Below are 22,775 nucleotides of genomic sequence, written 5' to 3'. Positions count from 1 at the left end.
GACCCCTCTGGAGGATTGGGACACCCTACGCACTCGCACCCATCATCGGGAATAATATATGTTAGAGAATTAACACTGGTGTTTGAGAGGATAGATGAAGAACAGGCAGCAGTCTGGGGGCCAGATCTTGTGGTTCACAGCGCAGGCTGTAGAGCAGACGACTGCGCAGACGGGTGGCGCTCCTTGCAATCTTCAGTGTCATACCTGGCGCAAAAAGTGGGGGGGGTTCTCTTGTAAACGCGTAACATGCGTGATGCAACGCGCAATGTTTAGTAAAGATTAAAGAAATAAAACTGTCCGTCCGCTGCTGCAGCCACTCACTGCAGATCCAGGATGAGCGGGCGGGACAGAGAGGCAGCAGCCTCGTGTTGGACACCATTCGAATGCGCAAAGTTACGAAATGTACAGGATTTAACTGATCAGAAACTGTCATATCGGCTGTGGAGGAGTTACAGAGTTATGTAGCAGTTGCTAGAATACTATAGCGTATTGGAACATTTGCGCTACAGCTGCAGGATTCTTGGAGCGGCTGAATTGGAAAAGAAAAAAAAGTTGCTCTGCGCCCTGTAAAATGTGCTTCTTTCTTTTGGACTGAGCTGTGGCTACACAAGGAGCATCATCAGGAGGTAAAGACTGACACTCGATGGAAATGTCACCTTAAAACTCAGATCAGACCTGGTGTTGTGGCACTTGAAGGCATGTGTGGTTTATTTTTATAGAAAACTGTTGTTTTGGTGTTGTGTTGTGGTGTTGATCTACTGTAGAAAGTAAGCCGTGTGTATCCTGCGCTCGAACAGACTTTTCAAGGCAATTTCGCTTTTGTTTTCAATTTGACATCGATCCTAAGGAAGAAGACAAGGCAGTGGGATGTAAAGAGGAACATAATGTGAAGGCTGCCATAGAAGAGTAGCGCGAGTGCTGCTTATAATGAACCACGCCTCAGTTGGCCTCTTTTTCTTAAATAACGGCCTCTCCATAGCAGCGCAGCCTATAGCGCAAAACCTGCACCACATGCAAGATCGCGCGTGCGCCACGTTGCGTTTAGAGTTGCGCACGGACTGCGCCAGTCACAAGATCTGGCCCTGGATGTCTTACACAGGAGAAGTTTATTTACCATCGGTGCGGGACCCGGAGACATGAACTCGAGACACTGCGTTAGGCCTACCATTCAAGTCTGTCCATGCTTCCACAGAAAAGGGATGAATCGTCAGACGGATGTGCAAGAGTCTGAGCCCCACAGTCAAGGCTATGACAGAGATAATACGACTGTACAGCCTGACCCAGTCTGATAAATAGATTTAATGTCTTCCTCTAACACTTATGAAATGTCCAGATGTGACTTTTCACAAGTTTTCGATCGTCATTTATTTCACTTCTGTTCATCACAGAGCTCCCAAAACCACACATAAGGTGCATTAGAGTTTGTTGGTTTGACATCTGTGAGCTGAAGCACCAGAAGGAAAGAACACGCTCTCCAAGTATTGGGCTGTTTGGCAGCGGTGGCTTTGAAACGTGGCTGTTAAGAAGAAAATAAAGACGAGCCGTTTGTCACTTGTGGTTTTTGCGCGTCTTTAGTCAGCGAGACTCGTGTAGGAAATGTCAAGTCACTCAAGCGCTGGAGTTTGGATTATTCCTCCACAGAGCTGCAGAATAGACCAAGGTCACAGTGTGAATGACAGAGGCTGCACATAGAGCAATATATTAAGCTGTTTTTCCATCGCAGAGAGAGAACAGGGTTTCAGCAACAAGCCTTAACCGAGCGCATTGTCTTCAGTTCAGTTTTACCCAAATCTAGAAGCTTCTCGACTGGAGCTTACAGAACTGGTTTAAGTTTTTTGTTGCATTTTTGTCTCTTTTTTGTTGTCCCTTATTTTTTTATTTTAACCAAACAGAACAACAAACACAAACAATAGTAATAAAAAAGGAGGGAAAGAAATAACAATAATAATACAAAAATTCTCACATCTGCAAACTTAACCCCTTAACTCCCACCTGAACCGAGCACATTTTCTCCAGTTTGGCTTTACCCCAGTCCAAAAGCTTCTGGGAAAAAGCTGTGAAAATAGCAACAAAACTGAGACGAAAACAATGATGGAAATGTGACACAAAAGTGAGAAAAAAGTGAGAAAATATTGACAAAAAGTGACGAAAAGTGGATGAAAAAGTGGCAAAAATGTCACAAAAACGTCACAAGAAATTGACAAAAAATGAACAAAAAAATACAAAAATGTGATAACAATTTGACAAAAATGTGACAAAAAATGACAAAATGTGACAAAAAAATGACTAAAATTTGATAAAAAATGTGACAAAAAATGACAAAAAAGTGACCAAAATTTGACAAAAAAAATTACAACAAATTGACAAAAAAAAAAAAAAAAAATACTAAAATGTGAGGAAAAAATGAAAAAAAAAAGTTGAATACCCAACAAAAAAATTATGGAAAAAAATATAACGTGAGGAAAAAGTTCCTCTCGGTTCAGGCGGGAGTTAAGAGGTTAAAATCTTTCGAAGTATCCCAGAAATCCCATGTCAAATAAAAACCTTCACCTTCCCTTTTAATTCAAATTAGACGTGCTTCACAACATCATATAACAAATTAACATTGGTTGTACAGTTTTTCTTATTCTAATTTAGTAATATCAGTCTTCTAGATAACACTGAGACACATTTAATAACATTTTTCTGCTTGTTGGTAAGAATAGCAGTTACTGGGGGTTCTCTAAAAAGTGCAAGCACAGGGTCAGCATCAATTAAGTCCAGTAAAGCAGAACTAAGTAACTTGTTTACCTTTATAATCCTTTCCGTCTTCCCTCTGGGGGTAAAACAAGTGTTAATGGAATGATTGGAGGGTCTTTCATCTCCCCCTGGTGTCTCTGGACAGAAAACCACAATTGAAACTTGACTGCCACCGGACCGGAGTCACCAATACACACTAATGGAGTCATGAAGAAGAAGCTAACAGGCTAACGGGCAAAGCTAACTGCGGGCTAGCACCACTTAAACAGTATTTACAGCCAAGTTTGAGTGAAAACAATGATCTCCTTTGTGTAACTGGATGTATGTACGGACAATTGATAAATATCGCAACGTGCTACGACACCTGCAGTTGCGCTTATGGCCTCTAGGGGCAAGAGTTACTTAGTCCTGCTTGAAGAGATTAACCTCTTAACTCCCACCTGAACCGAGAGGATCTTTTTCCTCACGTCATCAGATTTTTTTCCATCATTTTTTTGTAACTCATTTTTTTGGTCATTTTTTGTCACATTTGTGTCATTTTTTCGTCAACTTTTTATCAATTTTTTTTTCAATTTTTCGTCAAATATTTGACCAAAAAACGACAAAAATTAGACGAAAAAATGAAAAAAAATTGATAAAAAGTTGATGAAAAAATGACAAAAATGTGACAAAAAATGACCAAAAAAATGATAAAGATTTGACCAAAAAACGTCAAAAATTAATCAATTTTTTGGTCAAATTTGTATCAAATTTTTGTCACTTTTTTGTCATTTTTTGTCATTTTTTTGTCTAATTTTTGTTTTTTTGTCAATTTTTTATCAATTTTTTGTCCCTTTTTTTTTATCATTTTTTCTTCTATTTTTTGTAGTTTTTTTGTCAATTTTTATCATTTTTTTGTCACATTTTTGTCATTTTTTGGTCATTTTTTTTGTCTAATTTTTGTAGTTTTTATAATCAAATTTTATCAAATTTTTGTCACTTTTTTGTCACTTTTTTGTCATTTTTTGGTCTTTTTTTAAAACATTTTTGTGACATTTTTGCCACTTTTTCATCAATTTTTTGTCACATTTCCATCATTGTTTTCGTCTCAGTTTTGTCACTATTTTCACACCTTTTTTCCAGAACCTTTTGGATTGGGGTAAAGCCAACCTGGAGAAAATGTGCTCGGTTCAGGTGGGAGTTAAGGGGTTAAAGTCATTGAGTAAATTGTGGAAAAAACAACCCTTAAGTGTCATTAAATGTAAATTTCATGGTTTGTCGAATCCAAACAGTCCAAATCACATTCTTGTGCACGATTCTTTGCTCCTGAATATTAAAATTTCCTCTCATTTCCAAATCCGAAATAACGAGAAGATTAAAAGTAAAGATTTAAAGCCGTATACTCCAGAGTCTTATTACAATCTAAAATCTTGTCTTAAAAAAAAAATGAGTGTGTTCTGTGTTTGTAGAAAGGCTCAGCTCCAGATTACCAGATAGTTTTTGCTGCCGAACATAGGCATTTGGCTTCCCTCCCGACCGAGATATTGGCGAAAGATGAACACGATTGCATTGGGAAAGCGTCCAGCCTAAGTGGATCATTCTCAGATGGCTGCCTCAGTAACCCACTCTCCGGAGCTGAGGCTGTGTGTGGCTCCAGGCTGTACTACTATACTACAGGGGCGGAGCAGGTCGTTGGTCTTTAAGTTCACCCACTGTAAACTGCCTCCATCGTGCCCTGGCCTTCCCGACCCGAAGGCACTAATTATCAGAGCCATTCAGAGGGGGAAAGTGGAGTGTTTAAACTAGGTCACCTCCAGTCAGTCGAGCGCCTGGGGATCGGCTTGGCCAAGTGAGTGCAAGTGCTCCTCTGTTGGAAGTTTGGGACATTCACTTCACAGGCACAGAACCAGCCTTTGTGGCTCATTTGTCATGTTGGATGCAGAAACTCCTGACTTGAAATGCCCTCGTTCATGAAGCTGCTTGGGCGTGGGCTATAGAAATATACCCTGATCTTCTTTTCTAAAACCATATGATGTGACGCGTGCATGAAGATCGAAAGAGCAGAAGAAAACAATGCATCAGTCGCCGTGCCGCCATCTTTAATGTTTTGGAATAGAGCTCCACAGTCCCGCCTCCTCTCCGGTCCGGAAGTAAAATCCCCCTTGCTTTGAGACCATATTGATTTGGAATAAAGTCTTTAACTCCGTAACTTCGTCAGCTCGGGCTGAATCCAGCTCTGTGGTTATAAAGCGACCGCAAAGTCAGATGCAGGTTAAAAAAGCACGTATGAGATCCATCTAGTTTAACTGCGAGCCTTCGTCCTAGAACTACATTACCCAGGATGCTCGGGAGTCCCATGATATACTACGAGGCTTTTGATTGGTGGAGCTTCACGTTCCCGCACGTATTTATTTATTGTAATGTAGACAACATATTATAAAAAATGTATTCAAACATAATGCAGGCAGATAGTTGACGTTTTATCCATGTCTAACACTGAGAGTAAGAAAAACGTCCAAAAAATGTTCCCAACGATCCAATTAAACGAACCACCGATCATTTTTATTCCAATTAGCAGGATTCAGATTGTTTAATAGTGAAATAATATAGAACTTTTGTCTGCAAAGTAAAAGAAACTGGCCGTGTTTGCTGAAAACCTGGTTGCCTTGACCAGCGGGCGCGATGTCGCAATGGTTCTTGGGATACGGAGTTTCTATAGTCAGGAAGTGAATGATGTCACAGCCTTGTACTTTTGCCTTTTCTTCAACATGTCGTCTTCTTTTTGGATTGAAATGAAACATTTTATGGTCACGAATCGCTACAGAGCTGAGTAGCTTTTGCGGTGACGTTAAACTCTTAATATTTGAATTTTGGGAAAATCGACGGTCGTGTAGACAGGGATTTTTTGCTTCTGGACCGGAGCAACAGGACTGCAAGGGGCGGGACTGTGGAGTTCTATAGTGCAATGGCTTCTGTCTGGTGGATGAACTCCCGCCTCTCGTCTGTGAGGGACCGATATTGGCAAAATCGGGAAATGATTGGGTGCGAGCAGCTGTCCAGACGGTTCCTCTTTTGAACACAAAGCTGGCCAAGCAATCGCCACAGCACAGTAAAAATGAAAGAGAAACAATTGACTAGTACATTTTTTTGTATTTTCTTGGCCAGAGGTCAATAGGTCAGTCCCTTTAACCTCTTAACTCCCGCCTGAACCGAGAGGATCTTTTTCCTCACGTCATCAGATTCTTTTTTCATCATTTTTTTGTTGGGTATTCAGCTCATTTTTGTAATTTTTTGGTCATTTTTTGTCACATTTGTGTCATTTTTTCGTCTTTTTTTTAATCAAATTTCTTTCATTTTTTTGTCAATGTTTTCTCACTTTTTTGTCACATTTCCATCATTGTTTTCGTCTCAGTTTTGTTGCTTTTTTCACACCTTTTTTCTAGAAGCTTTTGGACTGAGGTAAAGCCAACCTGGAGAAAATGTGCTCGGTTCAGGTGGGAGTTAAGGGGTTAAGCCCTGTCACTTAAAGGGACTATACAGAGTTTAAAAATGTTTAAATTCTGTATTTTCCTCCCCCTTCATGTTCCAGCCATGTTCTAATACAGTGGTTCTCAACCTGGGGGTTGCGAGACAAATTTGTGTATTCTGCTTTTTTCAGTCACATAGCACCAGTCTATATCACACTACAATGATGAGCAAACCTTCTGTTGGTCTGTAAATGCAGTAAATTAGAATAACTGCCTTGTATAAAATGTCTCTCTCAAAATGGCTGTAGTGAATGTCTTGAAATAGGCCTCTGTCTCTTTAAGAACCTCTGAGCCTTTCCGACACGCCCCCTCCACACGCTGTCTGTGGCATCAGTGGGGAGGGGGTTCTGCTGAGGAGCAGTGGTTGGTTACTCGGCTGGTGACGAAAGCTCGGAGGCGTCTCCAGGAGGTGGGGGCGTTCCTAGGAGGACTCAGGCAAACCTATCCCTAAAATGGCCGCCATCAGAGTTTTTACAGATTACTCAAAAATACGTGAATGTGCCAAGGCAACACTTCAGGCATGTTTTTAATGAGGGAATGACACAATAACATGATGTAAAGCTTGAAAAAGTCGATTTTGCATAATACCCTCCCTTTAATATAGAAGCTGCAGTTACACGTATGACTTGAGGTGGCAGTAGTGAGTATAAAAAGGTCAACTTGCAGCTAGCCCCTTTAATGTAAACAACAATAACAATGCTGCTAGTTCAGGAGCAATAAAAAAGACATTAAAATAATCTGCAAAACAGTTTTGGTCCCCGACAAGTGTCTGCTTTTATAATATACTAAAAAACAAAAATTATGATTCACATTTTAGCCTTTAACCATGATTCACAAATATAATGTGCTTCGTAAATGTGCTTTCTGTGTCACCAAAACAAGCTGGATCAAATATCACTTGAGGCACTTTTTCAGGGAGAGCATTTGGCTTGAAACTCACAATGTGAAATGGAGCAATAAAGTGGAAAAACATGTTTATTATAATATTGTTTGTAGCGTATTTCAGCGGATTATTAATAAAACACCATGTGCCAGTCAGCCGTGTGTGCACGCTGACATGATAATCTGCTTTGTCACTGCTCAATAATCCTGTTTATGAAAAAGCCCTCAGACTGGAGTGATTTCATATGATTTCTAATGTGATTTCCATATTAGACTGAGCAGTGCTTGCTGTCGTGTGCAGGTCAAGGTCGCACTATTGGCTGGTCCTGTCGAGGGCCTTAGACGGGGTATTTTTAGGGCTAACAGTGACGCGCTGTTTGCGAACTGAGAGGCTGTTGTCATAACACATCAAGTTCCTATATCAGCTACACAGGCGGGCCAGAGCTGTTGGGAGGACGATGGGAAAACGTTATAACCGGATTTAAGGCAGTCAAATTAAATGTATGTGTTTTCTCTCTCCTGCAGGACGTTTGTACTGGGCCTCCTGTCTTCCCTTCTCCCCATGTCTGTCCGAGCACACGGGGCAGTGAGCGAGGAGGAGCATCGCGCCGTCACTGTGAGTTTGGATGTTCTGGGCGCAGTCTGCACACCAGTCCCGTGGGTGTAGGCCGAGCGGAGCGGAAACATGAGCGCAGCAAAGCCCAGCGGCCTCAAGGCGCCCAGCAAGATCACCCGAGCGGCAGCGGGGGCGCCCAAGACCAACCCGACTGCAGGTAAACTATTAAAGGGCTAGCATCACTATTACAGGGCTAGCATCACAACTATTAAAGGACTAGCATCACTATTACAGGGCTAGCATCACAACTATTAAAGGGCTAGCATCACTATTAAAGGACTAGCATCACTATTAAAGGACTAGCATCACTATTAAAGAACTAGCATCACAACAATTATTAAAGGACTAGCATCACTATTAAAGGACTAGCATAACTATTAAAGGACTAGCATAACTATTAAAGGACTAGCATAACTATTAAAGGACTAGCATCACTATTAAAGGGCTAGCATCACTATTAAAGGACTAGCATCACTATTAAAGGACTAGCATAACTATTAAAGGACTAGCATCACTATTAAAGGGCTAGCATCACGACTATTAAAGGGCTAACATCACTATTAAAGGGCTAGCATCACAACTATTAAAGGACTAGCATCACAACTATTAAAGGACTAGCATCACAGCTATTAAAGGACTAGCATCACGACTAATAGTTGTTGTGATGCTAGTCCTTTAATAAAGAACTAGCGTCACGACTATCAAAGGACTAGCATTACAACACTTAAAGGGCTAGCATCACAACTATTAAAGGGCTAGCATCACAACAACTATTAAAAAACTAGCATCACGACTATTAAAGGACTAGCATCACAACTATTAAAGGGCTATCATCACAACTATTTAAGGACTAGCATCACAACTATCAAAGGACTAGCATCACAACTATCAGAGGACTAGCATCACAACTATCAAAGGACTAGCATCACGACTATCAAAGGACTAGCATCACTACTATCAAAGGACTAGCATCACTACTATCAAAGGACTAGCATCACAGCTATCAAAGGACTAGCATCACAACAACTATTAAAAAACTAGCATCACGACTATTAAAGAACTAGCATCACGACTATTAAAGGACTAGCATCACAACTATTAAAGGACTAGCATCACAACTATCAAAGGACTAGCATCACAACTATCAAAGGACTAGCATCACGACTATCAAAGGACTAGCATCACTACTATCAAAGGACTAGCATCACTACTATCAAAGGACTAGCATCACAGCTATCAAAGGACTAGCATCACGACTATTAAAGGACTAGCATCACGACTATCAAAGGACTAGCATCACTACTATCAAAGGACTAGCATCACTACTATCAAAGGACTAGCATCACGACTATTAAAGGACTAGCATCACAGCTATCAAAGGACTAGCATCACAGTTATCAAAGGACTAGCATCACAGCTATTAAAGGACTAGCGTCACAGCTATTAAAGGACTAGCATCACAGCTATCAAAGGACTAGCATCACGACTATCAAAGGACTAGCATCACAACTGTTAAAGGACTAGCATCACAGCTATCAAAGGACTAGCATCACAACTATCAAAGGACTAGCATCACAGCTATCAAAGGACTAGCATCACAGCTATCAAAGGACTAGCATCACAGCTATCAAAGGACTAGCATCACAGCTATTAAAGGACTAGCATCACAACTATTAAAGGACTAGCATCACAACTATTAAAGGACTAGCATCACAGCTAATAAAGGACTAGCATCACAACTATTAAAGGACTAGCATCACAGCTATTAAAGGACTAGCATCACAACTATTAAAGGACTAACATCACAACTATTAAAGGACTAGCATCACAACTATTAAAGGACTAGCATCACAGCTATCAAAGGACTAGCATCACAGCTATCAAAGGACTAGCATCACAGCTATTAAAGGACTAGCATCACAGCTATTAAAGGACTAGCATCACAGCTATCAAAGGACTAGCATCCCAGCTATTAAAGGACTAGCATCACAGCTATTAAAGGACTAGCATCACAGCTATCAAAGGACTAGCATCACAGCTATCAAAGGACTAGCATCACAGCTATCAAAGGACTAGCATCACAGCTATTAAAGGACTAGCATCACAGCTATTAAAGGACTAGCGTCACAGCTATTAAAGGACTAGCATCACAGCTATCAAAGGACTAGCATCACAGCTATCAAAGGACTAGCATCACAGCTATCAAAGGACTAGCATCACAGCTATTAAAGGACTAGCATCACAGCTATCAAAGGACTAGCGTCACAGCTATTAAAGGACTAGCATCACAGCTATCAAAGGACTAGCATCACAGCTATCAAAGGACTAGCATCACAGCTATTAAAAGACTAGCATCACAGCTATTAAAAGACTAGCATCACAGCTATTAAAAGACTAGCATCACAGCTATCAAAGGACTAGCATCACAGCTATCAAAGGACTAGCATCACAGCTATTAAAGGACTAGCATCACAACTATCAAAGGCACTTTTCCGTAGTAATAAATGGCTAGCTTGTACACTGGATATTTTTTTTAAAACAATGTAGAGAAAATGTCTTTTACCATCTTCTTTTATTGAAGTGTCCCCTGCCTCTGCTACAGTGGGTGAGTGAAACAAGAGAGAAGTGTCTTTATTTAAGTGATGATGTCATCGCTCGACTTCCGGGTCCAACAGAACTTTAGTCCTGTTCACTCTAACGGGATTTAGCAGATTGTAACCTGCTGTAGAGCCGACTACAAGCCTCTTTTTTAACATCTGATCACACAGAAATATTACATTTACTCTGGATTTCCCCTGGTGATTCTTTTCCGATAATAATTAATTATAATTATCAAATTATTTTTCCCACACAATGAACTCTTATTGTAAGTATACAGGTGCTCGTCATATAATTGGAACATCATGAAAAAGTGCATTTACTTCTATAATTCAACTTCCACTGTGAAACTAATGCGTGATATAGACTCATTACATGCAAAGCGACATTTGATAATTATGGCTTACAGTCTGGTTTATCTGTACCCGGCCGTATCTCAGCCTTATGTCCACTGTTTTACCTTGAGTGTCTGTGATGTGCTTGTGTGGTGCGTCTCTGGGGAGGTGGGTGGGTGGGGAGCGAGTGAATGAGACAATGTGTTTGTATTTATGGGAGGACGTGGGTGTGAGAGAATGTTTTTAAATCTGTAAAGCGCTATATGAATAAAGATTGATTGATTTGGGTTTTTTTTTATAAGCTGTGAGCCACAATAATGAAATAATAACAAATAAAGGCTGCGTATCTCACTTTGCATGTAATGAGTCTATACATATATTAGTTTCACAGTTTAATTTGAATCAACTGTGCTTCATAGTAAAGCTCAGTCAGAGTTTTAATCTCCTTTCTAATCGCGACGAGGTGTTTTTCACAATTTGTGCAACCCCTAAGCAAATGTCTAACCCTTTGTTACAGCTCCGCTCAAATCCGAGACAGTGGAGAATGTCTTTTTGCTGCGTTTGCTTTTCAACACTGACTGCATACCTGATGTGCTCCTGCTCCTGCTGTTTCCTCTGTGCTCGCCTGACATCCTTAAAAATAGCAGCATTTTGTTTGTGGCCTCTCACTCTGCAGCAGTGAGCCCGCTGTAATGTGTTCACGAGGTGCCCAGGGTTTCTACTAACGCGTTTTAGCTTTGCTTTCGTATTCTGCACTGTTATTTTAGGACATTCAATATTGTTTGCACTGGATCTCAGACTGGAGAGGCTTCCTACGGCGCTGCCCTTTTGCTGCTTCAGTTCAGTCATACGGTTATTGCATTATTGATGGACAGAGAGTAGTCCCGGACTGGTTTGAAACTACTGTGGTCCTGGTATAGACCTTCTTTAAGCTCTTAGCCCCCACCTTAACAAGCACATTTTCTGCAGTTCAGATTTAAGATAAGATAAACCCGAATCTCAAAGCTTCACTTGTTACATTCGACACTTAATAGATCACTCAGGATGTGCAGAATAGACAGGAAACGGAATATAAACAATAAGAAAATAAAAATTAAAGAAATACAATAAGATTAGAATAGACTATAAAGTACATGTCAAGGTCAGCATTGTCAGTGCAAAGTTTACAGTCCTAGTGCAGGTCTATAAGTCAGTCCCTCCAGGATTTTCGCGGGCATTTTTTGTGATTGTTGGGGGTAAAATGCCTGATTTCATGGGCCATTTTTCCAAAAGTTGCGATGAAAAGTTGTGATTTTTTTTCTGCTTAAAGAGGGGGTATTATGCTTTTTTCAGTCACATAGCACCAGTCTATATCACACTACAATGATGACCAAACCTTCTGTCGGTCTGTAAATGCAGTAAATTAGAATAACTGCCTTGTATAAAATGTCTCTCTCAAAATGGCTGTAGTGAATGTCTTGAAATAGGCCTCTGTCTCTTTAAGAACCTCTGAGCCTTTCCGACACGCCCCCTCCACACGCTGTCTGTGGCATCAGTGGGGAGGGGGTTCTGCTGAGGAGCAGTGGTTGGTTACTCGGCTGGTGACGAAAGCTCGGAGGCGTCTCCAGGAGGTGGGGGCGTTCCTAGGAGGACTCAGGCAAACCTATCCCTAAAATGGCCGCCATCAGAGTTTTTACAGATTACTCAAAAATACGTGAATGTGCCAAGGCAACACTTCAGGCATGTTTTTAATGAGGGAATGACATAATAACATGATGTAAAACTTGAAAAAGTCTATTTTGCATAATTTAAAACAATTTATTTTTACATAAAAATTAAACTTTTCTTTGTATCTTACATCAGTTTTAACCAAAGGGAATAATAAAAGACTTAAAATATCAGTTATGTGTATAATTTAAAAAAAATCTGAACCATGTGCGCCCGCAGTTAATGTGTTCCTGTTGATTTTCCGGCACGTTTTTGTCGCTCTTTTGACACTTTTTTGCTTTTAGGTGTTTAGAAAATGTACTCTGTTCATGTGGGGGTTAAGAGGTTTAGTCTTTTATATAATACTTTTGCATTTCCTGGTCAAATCTGTTTGTGCTGCTGCGAATATATACCTTTTACTTTACAGAATTTAAAGAAATGTAGTGGAGTAGAAACCTTGTGTCTAACATTGACAGACCTCATATTGTTGGTGTTGCCAGTTTAGTGCATGCGAATAATCCGGTTGTGTGAAAAGTTTTGTAAGCGTTGGAGCCATCTTGCGTGACCTAATGAGTGCTCTGAAAGCTCCATGTTTCCTAAAGGGGTGCTTGTGCAGCCTGATTATAGAGTTCAGCTGATAAACGCTGTGAAGCTCCTTTGTGTCTGCGCTCCCGACTTGACTGCAGTGATTGTGTTTTCCTTCTTACAGGGGCCAAGACTGCGGCAGGTGCAGGAGATGGAGGCGGCTCAGAGGACAACTTTGAGGTGGGGGAGAAAGTTTGGGTCAACGGGAACAAGCCGGGCATCATACAGTTCCTGGGCGAGACCCAGTTCGCGCCGGGACAGTGGGCGGGGATCGTCCTCGATGAGCCCATTGGCAAGAACGACGGCTCGGTGGCCGGGGTTCGATACTTCAAGTGCGACGCCCTGAGAGGGATCTTCACCCGCCCGTCGAAGCTGTCCCGCACCGAGGGAGAGGAGAACGGCACTGGGACGGCGCCGCCTTCCAGAGCCGCGTCCCCCACGCCGTCTGTGGGCAGCGTGGCCGCGCAAACCCCCGCCGCCAAGTCAGGAGCGGCGAAGAAGACCCCGGCTACACCAGCGTCGAGCTCCAACCTGCCTCGCACCAACAGCGAGTCCGTCTCCAACCTGTCGGAGGCCGGGTCAGTCAAGAAGGGGGAGAGAGAGCTGAAGATGGGCGACCGCGTGCTGGTAATCATGCAAACGCACTTTCATGATGTTATTCACAAACCAGGGCTGGAACGACTCCTGAAGGTGCAGTTTTAACCATTTTAAAGTGTTTTTGGAGGTGGTGGTTTGTTTCAGTAATCCTGCATATTCAGCTTGTCTTCCGTCCTTTTAGCAGAACTGGATTTTAATATCGAGTTTCTCCTTTGGGGTCATTAAAGGAATAGGCCACCGTTTTTACATACTGAGATATGTTTTTACCTGAGCTTTGACGAGTTCTTTAGGACCTGTCTGATCTTCACCCGTGCCTTCAGTCACGTAAACACAGCGCAGACGGCGTTAGCATTTAGCCTCTTCTCCTCTATAGCTCCAAAACAGGTCAAGATAGAAGCTACCAAGCTCTTCCATGTTTTCACTATTTAAATATGGTTACAATAAAGTATAGTTACACTAAATTAAACAATGTGGATTTTCTAAGCGGATAAAAAGGGGAACTATATTGTAAGGTGTAATAATACCAGGAGTAGTTCGACATTCACGCAGTAGTATCATTTTTTTAAATCTTTTTTTTAATCTTTATTTGAATTGGGACAGTGCACATTAATCAACATGTGTTTCTTCAACATGTAAAGAGCCGGAGTTTGCCATATAGGCTCATTTTCATCCGTCGTCCCATGACAGATAGGACAAACACAGGCACAAACATACAGAGAAAACACCATCACAGAGACATAAAAAGACCGTGAATGATGAATGATAACATTGAATATGTAAAAAGTAGGTACATTTTCACAGATAAAAAGATCAGAAAGGGACAAAACACAAAACACCACAATCTTCCACACGGCGAGACATGTGTCAGTGGTGACTCTAGACCATGTTGTGTTCACATGTCTGATTGTCCAAAAGCCACTTCTTCACAGAGTTTCTAAAAGTGTGGAGTGAGGTCAGGTTCCTCAGTTCAGTTGGGGTCAAGTTCCAGGAGTGAGCTGCTCGTACTGAGAAGGCAGGTTGTAAAATCCCATTTAGAAAGACGTCTTTTGGACAGTCTCCTCTGCTTGATGTCTGGTCTTTGTGTGACTGAGCTCACGCGTGAAGACCAGACAGGTACACATCAACTTGTCTAAGCTCAGGTAAGAACATATCTCAGAATGGAAAAATGGTGGCTTGTTCCTTTTTAAAGATATGAAGGGTAAAAAAAATGTTTCCTTTCTAATATTTATTTAGCTTATCTACTGCAAGTGTTTCAAGATGATATACTTCCCCCATCACTTTGACTTTAACAAATCTGACACATAGTCCTTTTGTGTCGACGGGAAAACAGATTTGTATTAGATCCATAAAGAGTGTGTGGGCGTGGGCTTCATGTGAGCTCCCTCAGCCTTCTCTGTGAAGAGGAAGTGCTACTTCTGCCTGCTGAGCTGCAAAGGAAATGTGCTCATCATCACCAAAGGCTGCAGCTGGGAACAGGAGGACAGCAGTCTGCTCTGAAATCATATCGGCCAGAGGTCCACCCATAATCTCACTGAAATCACTCTTCAGAAGCATCACCATCAAGCCAAACTGTTCAATAGTCCTAAAATGATATTCATATTTAACCCCTTAACTCCCACCTGAACCGAGCACATTTTCTCCAGTTTGGCTTTACCCCAATCCAAAAGCTTCTGGAAAAAAAGCTGTGAAAATAGCGACAAAACTGAGACGAAAACAGTGATGGAAATGTGACAAAAAAGCGAGAAAACATTGACAAAAAGTGATGAAAAATTGATGAAAAAGTGGCAAAAATGTCACAAGAAATTAACAAAAAATGGACAAAAAAAAGACAAGAAATGTGACAAAAAATGACAAAAATGTGATAAAAATTTGACCAAAAAATTACAAAAATGTGACAAAATGTGATAAAAATTTGACAAAAAAATGACAAAAATGTGACAAAAATGACCCAAAAAAATGACAAAAATGTGACAAAAATGTGATAAAAATGTGACAAAAATGACAAAAAAAAAAATACAAAAATGTGACAAAAATGTGATAAAAATTTGACAAAAAAATTACAAAAATGTGACAAAAATGACCAAAAAAAATGACAAAAATGTGACAAAAATGACAAAAAAAATTACAAAAATGTGACAAAAATGTGATAAAAATTTGACCAAAAAATGACAAAAAATGACAAAAATGTGACAAAAATGACCAAAAAAAAATGACAAAAATGTGACAAAAATGACCAAAAAAAATGACAAAAATGTGACAAAAATGTGATAAAAATTTGACAAAAAAATGACAACAATGTGACAAAAAATGACAAAAATGACAAAAGAAAATGACAAAAAAAATGGACAAAAAAAGACAAGAAATGTGACAAAAAATTACAAAAATGTGACAAAAATGTGATAAAAATTTGACCAAAAAATTACAAAAATGTGACAAAATGTGATAAAAAATTGACAAAAAAATGACAAAAATGTGACAAAAATGTGACAAAAATGACAAAAAAAAATTACAAAAATGTGACAAAAATGTGACAAAAATGACCCCAAAAAATGACAAAAATGTGATAAAAATTTGACAAAAAAATTACAAAAATGTGACAAAAATGACCCAAAAAAATGACAAAAAAATGACAATGTGACAAAAAATGACAAAAATGACAAAAGAAAATGACAAAAAAAGTGACAAAAATATGACACAAAATGACAAAAATGTGACAAAATGTGACAAAATGTGACAAAAAAATTACAAACATTGGACGAAAAAATTACGAAAAAATGTCGAAAAAGTGACAAAAAATGACCCAAAAAAAATACAAAAAGGTTACAAAAATTAGTTTAATACCCAACAAAAAAATTATGGAAAAAAAATCTGATGACGTGAGGAAAAAGATCCTCTCAGTTCAGGCGGGAGTTAAGAGGTTATATACATTTCAAAGTTATTATGGTTAAAAATGCTTCTTAAGACTGATTTCCGCAGACATTGACTCGCAGTTTTGGTGCTGGTGTTGGTATTGTTGCACGTCTCTGCGGAGCTTTGATGGAATTATTTCTCCCTGGCTCCATTACGGCCAAAGCTGATTATCATTACAGCCATTTTATCTGTTGCGATTATGCTAATGCCGCGCGCTTCCCTCCAGGTGGGCGGGACAAAGGCCGGAGTGGTGCGTTTCCTCGGAGAGACTGATTTTGCCAAAGGCGAGTGGTGCGGCGTGGAGCTCGATGAACCTCTGGGCAAAAACGACGGGGCCGTGGCCGGCACCAGGTACGGCAGTCAGCAAGTTCATACACAACATTAACCAGCACTGTCCTGACCAAATAAACCAATAAACCTAAACTAAACAACGTACACTGGCTTCACAAAGCTTCACACTCTTTTAAATTATTTTATTATTAAGTCTGATACAGTGGTAACAATTCTACTCTGATGTCGAGCAATTAGGCCTTCAGATAAGTGTTACTGACCAGTGGAAATAATGACCACTGTAATGTAAAGTGCTCTGAGAAGCTCGTAAAGTGCAATGTAAGTCTGACTAAGGGATTTATGTTTATTACTATTGATTGTGTGCCAGCAGATATAGATACTGATATGAAAAACAATGCCGCTCCCCAGTATACACTTCTATGTTGTGCTTTATTTTGACTTTTTAAACTCCTTTTATACACTCTTTAAGGTTAAGGTGCTTTATTTTTCATTATGCAACATCTGTACGAAATTTGTCCTCAGCTTTTCACTTTTGATCAGGGTTATTTTGGTTTATTTTGTCTTTATGATTTACAAAGAGTAAACTCAGTTGTTTCACCATTACTGGCTTCACGTAACCACTAACTATGAGTGGAAAAAAACTTTATGCGTCATCGTCCATATACTCGGAAATATTGTCCAAAAAATTTAAGAAACTTTCGGCAGGGGATGTAAACCTTTCAGCACAACTGTAAAACCAAGCTTAAGTAATACTGATGCATCACTTACTTGGCAAAGGTGTAGTGAGGTTATTTGAGCATTGCCATGATCAAAAATAGAAAAGAGTTGTTCTGAAGAGGAAAAGAGTCAGTTCAGCAAAATATAGCCTCTCCCCCACCCCCCCGCCCTGTGCTGTGAGCTTGCCTGGCATAAAGCCAGACTGACTTTGTTTATGTATTTATAAATACATATAAAGACAGTCTGGCATTGTGGTAATAGGACGCAATTTCCCAATCGAGACTGGAGGCGGGGCTAACGATCGCAGTTTGAACAAGAGCGAACCAATCAAACACACAGCAACTGACGCTTTGCGTTCACGTCCTCCGCCATGATTGTTTGTCCACACGTGCAGTCGAGTAAATGTTCTGGTGAAAGTCTTCAGAGCCGCTTCTGCTGTGGCTTTAAGTCCAGCTCATTTAAAACAGAAGAAAGGGCGCTGGTAAAAGATCGTTGTGTCACGGCCGCCATCTTCACTGTTTTGGTGACGGCCTGGAGGAGCACTGGCTGAAATTAGACACGCCATTAACTCCCGCCTCCCGTGCTGTGATTGGCTCTGCCTGGTTTTGCCGGAGTCGGCGAGATTCAAATCACACAATTCCAGACTGTCCCCATGTGTCTTTAACATGAGGATCAGTCTGGCTCGTGCCGGGCTGAGAAGACACTAAATAAACTATGGAGCTTGTGCAGAGTTCACTCTGGACTCCAGAGAGAGAAATCTGTCATCTGAATACTTCATATTTGACAAAAAAATGCAGATTCTGTTCAACACAGAGTTAAATGACTAAATCAAAATGCTTTTGTAAATGTAAAATATAGACCGAATTGTTTTGCATAGAACATGATCAAATTTGAATATGGTTTGATTATGCAGAAATGTGGAAAGTCTTTGGAGAGCTTCTTGAACATGGCTGCAGAGTGAGTGGCCCTGCTGTCGTTAACAGTTTCAAGTTTCAGTTTATTTTTCTTAATATTCAACTAAACTGATCAAATGTTTCAATAACTTTGGATTTCTTCCATCTGTTCATCTGCAGATATTTCCAGTGCCAGCCCAAGTACGGGCTGTTCGCCCCGGCTCACAAGGTCACACGCATCGGCTTCCCCTCCACCACCCCCGCCAAAGCCAAGACCACGACCCGCAAGACCCCCAGCACCACCCCCTCCGGCCTGAAGCGCAGCCCCACCGCCTCCTCCATCAGCTCCATGAGCTCCGTGACGTCTGCAGCCAGCGCCAAGCCCAGTCGCACCGGCCTGGTGAGAGTCATTTCATCTGTGCCTTTTCACACACGTGGGTCTAGAGCTAACGTGCCCCCCCCCCCCTTCCCCCCCCCAGCTGACGGAGACCTCGTCCAGGTACAGCCGTAAGATCTCGGGCACCACGGCCCTGCAGGAGGCTCTGAAGGAGAAGCAGCAGCACATCGAGCAGCTGATGGCCGAGCGAGACGTGGAGCGAGCCGAGGTGGCCCGGGCCACCAGCCAGGCCGGGGAGATGGAGGAGGAGATCACGGTGCTCCGGGACGACCGCGACGAGGTTACACGCTGTAATTTTAACCATGAAAACCAACCAGGCCCTGAACAGAAAGTAAATCACCTGGTGAAGGTGGGAGTGGGAAGAGGTGGATAGACAGCCAAGTGCATGTTCTCCAGTTTGACCGGCCTTACCCAAATCTAAAAGTTTATTGACTCGAGAGCTATGAGCCAGTGTGACGTCTCATTTGAAAGACCAACAAAACTGATCTGAACGGATATTTTTCCTCACGCTGTTGTTTTTTAATTATTTTTGCCACTTTTTCCATGACTTTTTTTTTTTTTTTATCACTTTTGTGTTTCTCTTTTTGTGGCTTTTTTTCTCACATTTTTGCCACTTTTTCCATTGGTTTGTCGCTATTTTGATGCATTTTTGAAGAAGCTTTTAGATTTGGGTAATGACAAACTGGAGACAATGTGCTTGGTTCAGGTGGGGGTTAAGAGGTGAAAAAATGGCTTTCCTCAAATTGAATTGGGTTGTGCATGTTTCCTTTCTGTGATGCATCATTAACAGGCATGAACTTGTGTGGGTAATATCTGTGATTTAAGACCACGGATCAGTGAATATAATTATAAAACCGCGCCCACCCACCCCTGTTAAGAGTTAAGAGGTTAAAAGAAGAAAAAAAAGTAAAGTAACTGAAGTATTTTAACCCCTTAACTCCCACCTGAACCGAGCACATTTTCTCCAGTTTGGCTTTACCCCAGTCCAAAAGCTTCTGGAAAAAAGCTGTGAAAATAGCAACAAAACTGAGACGAAAACAGTGATTGAAATGTGACAAAAAAAGTGAGAAAACATTGACAAAAAAGTGACGAAAAATGGATGAAAAAGTGGCAAAAATGTCACAAAAATGTCATAAGAAATTGACACGAAATTGACAAAGAATTGATGAAAAAATGACAAAAAAATGACAAAAAATTGATTAAAAAAATGACAAAAAATGACAAAAATGTGATAAAAATTTGACAAAAAAATGACAAAAAAATTACAAAAAAAATTACAAAAAATTGACAAATGACAAAAAAAATGTGATAAAAAATTGACAAAAAAATGAAAAAAAAAATATGAAAAAAATATGACAAAAAAAGGTTCCAAAATGAGTTGAATACCCACAAAAAAATGATGGAAAAAGATCCTCTCGGTTCAGGCGGGAGTTAAGAGGTTAACTCCCATATACTAAGTGTATGCGCAAATTGGAATTAAAATGTAGAGTAATAAAGAAATAAAAATAGGCCAAGGATTAATACCTACGTATACAGTAGCCTCTATCTAACATGTTTTCCTTTTAAAGTACCGATAAGAGTACCGTTAAAGTACCGTATCGATAAGGAGTATGGTTAAACTTAAACAATACCCATCCCTAAAAATAACATAAGAATTAGCAAAAGCAATATAGCAACCTTTATATTCATATACTCACGATGCTGGAAACCACTGTATTGTGCAATGCATCAGAATTAATGCTTTAAGATATGGATTTTTTTTTTAATTTCTTCCGGGGGAGCATGTCCCAGACCCCACCAAAAGGGAGAATTTCCTTCTCACCTTTTTCACCCCTGACCTGTTTTCATGCCTGCATTAAGAAATCTATATTTTCTTGTCTTGCTGGTGCAGATTGTTGTACATTTTTTGTTTTTCCAGATGGAGACCAAGATGGATCAGTTACGTGCCTTGGTAGAAGCAGCAGACAAAGATAAAGTGGAGCTCCTGAATCAGCTGGAGGAGGAACGCAGGTAAAGAACATACAGCTCCTACAAGCACATGTTCATGTTCAGGCTCTGGGTGTTACAGCTCGGGCACCGGTTTGGTGTCGGGAAAGGAAGGTTTAGGTTCTACTGGTATGGAAACAATGAAAGAATTGATAGCAGGTACCGAAAAGAAATACAGAATCTTTATATTCTGATGTTGTTGGCAGGGGCGGATCTAGAGGGGTGGCACGGGCTGGCAGCTGCCACCCCTAGTAAAGGTCCTGCCACCCCATTGTCATGTGATGTCTCACATCTGCTCTAGAAGCTACTTGGGTGTTTACAGAGGCCTCACTCTCAGTTCTTACTTTTTTGACAGGACAAAGAATTATAACAACTTTAGAGCTAAATAAGGAGCCAGGTGCAACTTCTGTGGCTCCAAAGATGATGATTTTTTATTATTTATTTTTTTCTCTACAACAAAAGTTTAAGTTTTACCTGACTTAGAAACCCCCTACTTATATTCTGAACACTGCTATTAATTGTTTAATTTTGGGAGGCTCAGAGCCAAAACTTGCGTACTCCCCGCTATAAACATTCGACATTGTAAAATGTGTTGCCACCCCAGAAATGATCCCTGACCCTGCTTGCCACCCCTTGATATTTTTTCTCGATCCGCCCCTGGTTGTTGCAGAATGTAAAAGAAATAAAAAAGTGAAACACAAGTTGAGAAAAACAAAAAAACAAGTGGGAAAATTTGGGGGGGGGGGGGGGGAATAAATATTGCTAAAATTTGGAGAAATTGAGAGAAGATTAGGTGAAAAAACATGTAGAAAGATTTGGAAAAATAAAAGGAAACATTTGGGGGAAATTTAGGGGGTAAAATGGAGCAAAAACAATGGAAAATTTGGGAAGAAAATGTATTAAAAATTGTGGGGAAAAATAACAGAAACCACGTAGTTAAAGGAAGTTTCTTGGTTGTTTCCATCCATTTTCTTCCGCTTTATCCGGGGCCGGGTAGCGGGGGCAGCAGTCTCAGCAGAGATGCCCAGACTTCCCGATCCACACACACCTCCAGCTGTTCTGACCCCGAGGCCACACCAGGCCAGCTCGGGGAAATAATCCCACCAGCGTGTCCTGGGTCTTCCACGAGGCCTCCTCCCAATCGGACATGCCTGGAACACCTCCTGTGTAACTGAGCTCCTCACCCCCACACGCCCTTTGAAGGAAACTCATTTCGGCCGCTTGTATATCTTGATTTTGATGGATGGATGGAAATTAAATCAAAGGAAAAAGAAAACATTATTTATCTGTTTTATGGTATATGACAAATATACCGGTATAGGAAAAAATGTAACGATTCCCAGCCCTAACATACTATGCAATACAAGAGAACCAAGTCCTGATGATTTCTGGACTTCATCAGCTTCTTTCCTGTTGTTCTTAGTTTGCTAGGTCTGAATAACTACATAACTTCCTTCAAAACGCAGTATTTGTCTACACATTGCTTTTCTCCTCCTGCTGAAGCTCCTCGATCTGAGCAGAGTCCAGCAGGTATTGGTGGACAGACCTTAACTGTCTCCTGTCCTTGAACAGGAAAGTGGAGGATCTTCAGTTCCGGGTTGAAGAAGCTTGTATCACCAAAGGAGATTTGGAGGTAAAGACACTGAGCCATGTTTTTTTCTTCCAACATGAAATAATCACTGTTTCTTTGCAAACCATTACATTTTATATTTCCTCCACTACACCAGAGGTTCCTGTAGAGCTTATATGATCCTATTATCACTGTTTACAATTGGCTTAGCAAGCATTACCACCATAAAACCCATAATGGAATCAGTTTTTCAGACGGCTACCTGCTGCTGTCGGAAAGTGTTACCAACTTGTTTTTCTGAATTATATCTTGTTTCCCCGTTTTAACCTCTTACCACCCGCCTGAACCGAATGCATTCTGTCCTCTTTGGCCATTATATGGGTCTGTGTAACACCTCATTTGAAAGCTAAGGCCCACAAAACTGATCTTTTTCCTCGCGTTGTTGCTGTGTTGTGTCACCTTTTTTA

At 40.6% G+C, this 22,775-nt stretch overlaps 1 protein-coding gene across 7 annotated transcripts in view; it reads left to right on the top strand.

The window, feature by feature from the left end:
• The window catches only part of clip1a (CAP-GLY domain containing linker protein 1a), a 64,063-nt gene that overhangs the window by 7,720 nt on the left and 33,568 nt on the right, over positions 1-22,775 (top strand). For all 7 annotated transcript variants that reach the window (XM_079551609.1, XM_079551610.1, XM_079551608.1 and 4 more), the window contains exons 2-8: positions 7,653-7,900; positions 13,072-13,574; positions 16,681-16,805; positions 18,536-18,755; positions 18,835-19,032; positions 20,671-20,762; positions 22,311-22,371. In XM_079551609.1, the coding sequence (XP_079407735.1) occupies positions 7,813-7,900; positions 13,072-13,574; positions 16,681-16,805; positions 18,536-18,755; positions 18,835-19,032; positions 20,671-20,762; positions 22,311-22,371 (1,287 nt within the window). In that variant the 5' untranslated portion in view covers positions 7,653-7,812. The remainder of the gene's footprint in view (positions 1-7,652; positions 7,901-13,071; positions 13,575-16,680; positions 16,806-18,535; positions 18,756-18,834; positions 19,033-20,670; positions 20,763-22,310; positions 22,372-22,775) is intronic.

Source organism: Gobius niger (assembly GCF_951799975.1).
Source record: "Gobius niger genome assembly, chromosome: 1".
Lineage (NCBI taxonomy): Eukaryota > Metazoa > Chordata > Actinopteri > Gobiiformes > Gobiidae > Gobius > Gobius niger.
This window is presented reverse-complemented; position numbering and strand designations above follow the sequence as displayed.